At 44.3% G+C, this 4,421-nt stretch overlaps 1 protein-coding gene across 1 annotated transcript in view; it reads right to left on the bottom strand.

The window, feature by feature from the left end:
• The window catches only part of Utp6 (UTP6 small subunit processome component), a 26,680-nt gene that overhangs the window by 12,201 nt on the left and 10,058 nt on the right, over positions 1–4,421 (bottom strand). Inside the window, exons 9-11 of the mRNA XM_021176030.2 lie at positions 3,913–3,994; positions 3,068–3,149; positions 1,807–1,991 (exon numbers count right to left, since the gene is read on the bottom strand). Coding sequence (XP_021031689.1) covers positions 1,807–1,991; positions 3,068–3,149; positions 3,913–3,994 — 349 coding nt within the window. The remainder of the gene's footprint in view (positions 1–1,806; positions 1,992–3,067; positions 3,150–3,912; positions 3,995–4,421) is intronic.

Genomic DNA, 4,421 nt, shown 5'->3' on the forward strand with positions numbered 1-4,421 from the left:
TAGGCTTTCTATCTCCACTGCCTTTAATATTACAAACGAGCCAGGCGTGGTGGCGCACGCCTTTAATCCCAGCACTCTGGAGGCAGAGGCAGGCGGATTTCTGAGTTCGAGGCTAGCCTGGTCTACAAAGTGAGTGCCAGGACAGCCAGGGCTACACAGAGAAACCCTGTCTCGAAAAACCAAAAAAAAAAAATATTACAAACGAGAACGCAGTCTCTAATGGAAGATACAGGATGGTGCCCCACATAGTGACTCATCCCTTTAACCCCAGCACTGAGGAGGCAGAGGCAGGCAGAGTTCAAGGCCAGCCTAGTCTACACAGAAAGTTCTGGGCTAACCAAGGCTACGTAGTGAGACCCTGTCTCCAAATAAAAAAAGAAAAAGGATATAGAATAATAAACAGTCTTCTGGATTATAATTTCTTAGGATTTGGGGGTTGGCTTGCTTTGTTTTGTTTTTTTTTTCTGAGACAAGTTTAATGCAGCTCAGAGAAACCTCAAACTCAACTCTCTAGTTAAGGATAAACCTTGAACTCAGGATCCCCCTGCCTTTATCTTAAGGCATTGACATTATTAAGTCTGAACCACCACTTGCAGTTTATTGCAGTGCTGGGGATCAAGCCCAGGCTTCATGTGTTCTACAAAGCACTTTACCAACTGAGCTACAGCCCCGCCCCTTAGAATATATGTATTATTTATGCCAAGCAAATGAACATAAATATCTCTATTACTAAAGAAGTTTACAAAAGCTCTAGCACACACCTATAATCCCAGCACACAGGAGGCAGTCAGGTGGGTCAGGAGTTCAAGGCCAGCCTAGATTACATGAAATCTCATCATGAAAAAGTCTGGCTTTTTACCATCACAAATAACAACTAGAAAGAGGCATATAGGGATAAGTATACAGCTCAGTTGGTAGAGTGCCTGTCTAGCATGCAGGAGGTACCACACATAGTGGTTCAGAAGTTCAAGGTCACCATGCCCTATCTAGATTGAGGCCAGCCTGGAATACAAGAGGTCTTGTCTCAAAAAAGAAAAGGAGGCCGGTGGTGGCGCACGCCTTTAATCCCAGCACTTGGGAGGCAGAGGCAGGCGGATTTCTGAGTTCGAGGTCAGCCTGGTCTACAGAGTGAGTTCCAGGACAGCCAGGGCTACACAGAGAAACCCTGTCTCGAACACCCCCCCACCAAAAAAAGGAGTTATAAAACAGCTGGCAAGACAGCTTAACACATAAAGGCTCTTGACGCCAAGCCTGAGGACCTCAGCCCACATATCAGAAAGAGAGAACCAGGAGCTAGAGAGATGGCTCAGCAGTTAAAGGCATGATCTGCTCTTACAGAGGTCCTGAGTTCAATCCCCAGCAACTACAAAGTGCTCATAACCACCATATAATCTGATCAGATGCCTTCTTCTAGCATGCAGGTGTACATGCAGATAAAGCACTCATATAAAATAAATAGATAAATCTTAAGTAAAAAAAGAGAGGGGTGGTGGTAGGGAGATGGCTCAGCATTAAAGAGCACTTCCGCAGGTCATGAGTTCAATTCCCAGCAACCACATGGTGGCTCACAACCATCTGTAATGGGATCCAATATCCTCTTCTGACGTGTCTGAAGACAGTCATATACATAAAATAAATAAATGTTTAAAAAAGGGGTGGGGGAGAACCCAGTACAGTGAGCTGTCCTCTGACCACCACGTGTATGCTGTGGCATTCACTCACACACATACAGAGATTTCTCTTCCTTTTTTTCTTCTCTACTAGGGGCTGAACTCAGGGCACAGTCACAGTCAGAGACAGACTCACCTGTAGGCAGGGCCTTCACTGCCTCCTCATACACTGCACAGCACCTCTCTTCCCTTCGGCCCATTTCCACTGCTTTGGCTTGTTTCGACACAGGCTGCTCTTCACCTGGTTGGGACTCGATCTCTAATTCTCGCCGCGCCACATAATCCCAAGTGAGTGGGTCATCGGTGTGCAGAGCTTGAAGGCTGAAAATGACAGTTTACTGGCAACTGCCCCATGATAGAAACTAATTTGTAAATAACAGAATTCCTATGGTCCACAAAAGGGCACAGGATACCCTTTTACAGCTGCAGTAACACAAGAGTAAGTTCCTAACAGGCGTTCCAGAACAGCTTAACAAATAAACTAATCAATTGAACAAAGTTGTTATATATCAATTAGATTTCAGAATGTTTCAGGCATCATTTACAGATGTTAACTTTTAGCTGGGCGTGGTGGCACAGCATTCAGAAGCCTGAGGCAGAACGATTCCCACACATTCAAGGCCAGCCTACCCTTCTTAAAAATAAACAAACAAAACCCCAACAAATATTATCTTTAAAATTATTATAGCTCTCCAAATCACATCAGTAGTTATCTGTGGCCATAGACACCTCCTTGAGCCACGCAGAGCCTGGTCTCTTGAATTCTTCTAACAGAGGCAGAGAAAAAACACAACGGAACTCTCTACCAAAACGCTGAAGAATCCAGAGAACAAACTGATGCATGTTCTAGCTTCTCTCCTATGACATGGAGAAGTGGAGCCTAAGAACGAAAGTGCCTAATGTAAACGATATGCAGTGGACTCGGTGAGCAGCACGCCCGAAGGCCCGTGGAGGGCTTGTAAAGGATATTTTTTTTTCTTTTTATTCTTATTTTGTTTTGTTTTGGCTTTTCTTCATTAAGATTTACTTATTTATGTATATGAGTGCTCTATGTGCATGTACACCTGCATGCCAAAAGAAGGCATCAGATCCCATTACAGATGGTTGTGAGCCACCATGTGATGCTGGGAATTGAACTCAGAGCCTCTGGAAGAGCAGCCAAAACTCTTAACCGCTGAGCTATCTCTCCAGCCCTTGTTCTGGCTTTTTGAGACAGGGTTTCTCTGTGTAGCTAGCTGTCTCAGAGCTCACTCTGTAGACGAGACTGGCTTGGAACTCAGAGATCCATCTGCATTTGCTTCCCAAGTGCCCGGAATATATTCTTCCTCTTCCCCCAGCCTCAGATCTTAATCACAGACCAGAAGCAGACATGTTGGCCTCACCATAGCTTTACTTACTCATCATAAATTTCCTTCTGTAGATCTTTGGCAAAATCAAATAGCTGAGCAATAGCGAGAAGTGACACATGGAATTCTGCACCTAAAATTTAAAAGTTGAGGGGAGAGGGCGATCTGCTGTCGGTTAAACTGTAAAGACACACTTTGTTCTAAACGAGCCATTTTCTTTATGTATTAGAGTTAAGTCTTTTGGGGGTTGCTGTCTTTTGCCTTGAGGCAGGGCTTCACTGTCTAGTCATGGCTGGCTTCTACTCAATCCTCTCCTGAACCCTAATGGTAGGGGTCAAACCTACAGCCTTATGCTGCAAGGCAAGCACTTTATCATAAGCTACAAGCCCTACCTCAGATGGCTTCCAATCATGAACCTCCTGTTCCACCGGGTGTTAGGGGGCACCATACCAAGCTTGGTTCTTGTTTTCCTGGTGCTGGATCAAACCCATGACCTCATGCATGATGGAACTAACACTAAGCTATGCTCACAGTTAGAACGGGCAGCCTCCTTCTGGTGACTTTTGTTTTCTGTTTTTGTAAATAGAACAAAGAGAGGAGATATTCCTATATCCCCACCACATGTACAAAGACGTTAACATTTTGAAATATTTCTAAATATTCTTAAGTTTCATAAACTTAAGGGCATAAGGCAAAGATTATATCATCTACTCCTTTCCAACTCCCCCAAATTAGTCAAATACTCAATAAAACCTTCCTGAGATGCCCGATGATAGCCGATGATAGCTCAAGAGGAAGCTTTTTCTGAGGACACAGGATACTTTGCTTACAAGCTAACAGTCCTTCTCATCACGAACAGATCACCTACCAAAAATAAGTATGTAGAGGATACCTACCTTTAATCTTGCTTATAGAATTTTTATAAATGATCCGTGCCAACTCGCCTTTAAGGATTTCTTCAGGATGATCAAAATCCCCCTACAAAGCGTTATAGCAACCGTTACTGAAAAGGCAGTATCAGGAAGTACCAAAAAAAACCCAAAAAACAACCCACCAGAACGGAGATTAACAGGCCTAGACTACCAGCGCCAGCCACAGGACCTCTGACAAATCACAATTCCAAGGCCAGCTCCTTCACTTGTAAGGTGTGCAGCTTGAATACCAGTTCTGTCACTCAGCTGCTTCTCTAAGGCTCACTCTCCATTAGACCAGAACAGATCCAGTCACACATACCTTGATTATCCTTGTTTACTATTTTGAATAAAAAAAAAAGTTCTGAGGGCCAGGAAAATGTCTCAGTTGATAAACGCAAGTGTTAGCCGGGCGTGGTGGCGCACGCCTTTAATCCCAGCACTCGGGAGGCAGAGGCAGGCGGATTTCTGAGTTCGAGGCCAGCCTGGTCTAC

This window comes from Mus caroli, chromosome 11, assembly GCF_900094665.2.
Source record: "Mus caroli chromosome 11, CAROLI_EIJ_v1.1, whole genome shotgun sequence".
NCBI classification, from domain to species: Eukaryota; Metazoa; Chordata; class Mammalia; order Rodentia; family Muridae; genus Mus; species Mus caroli.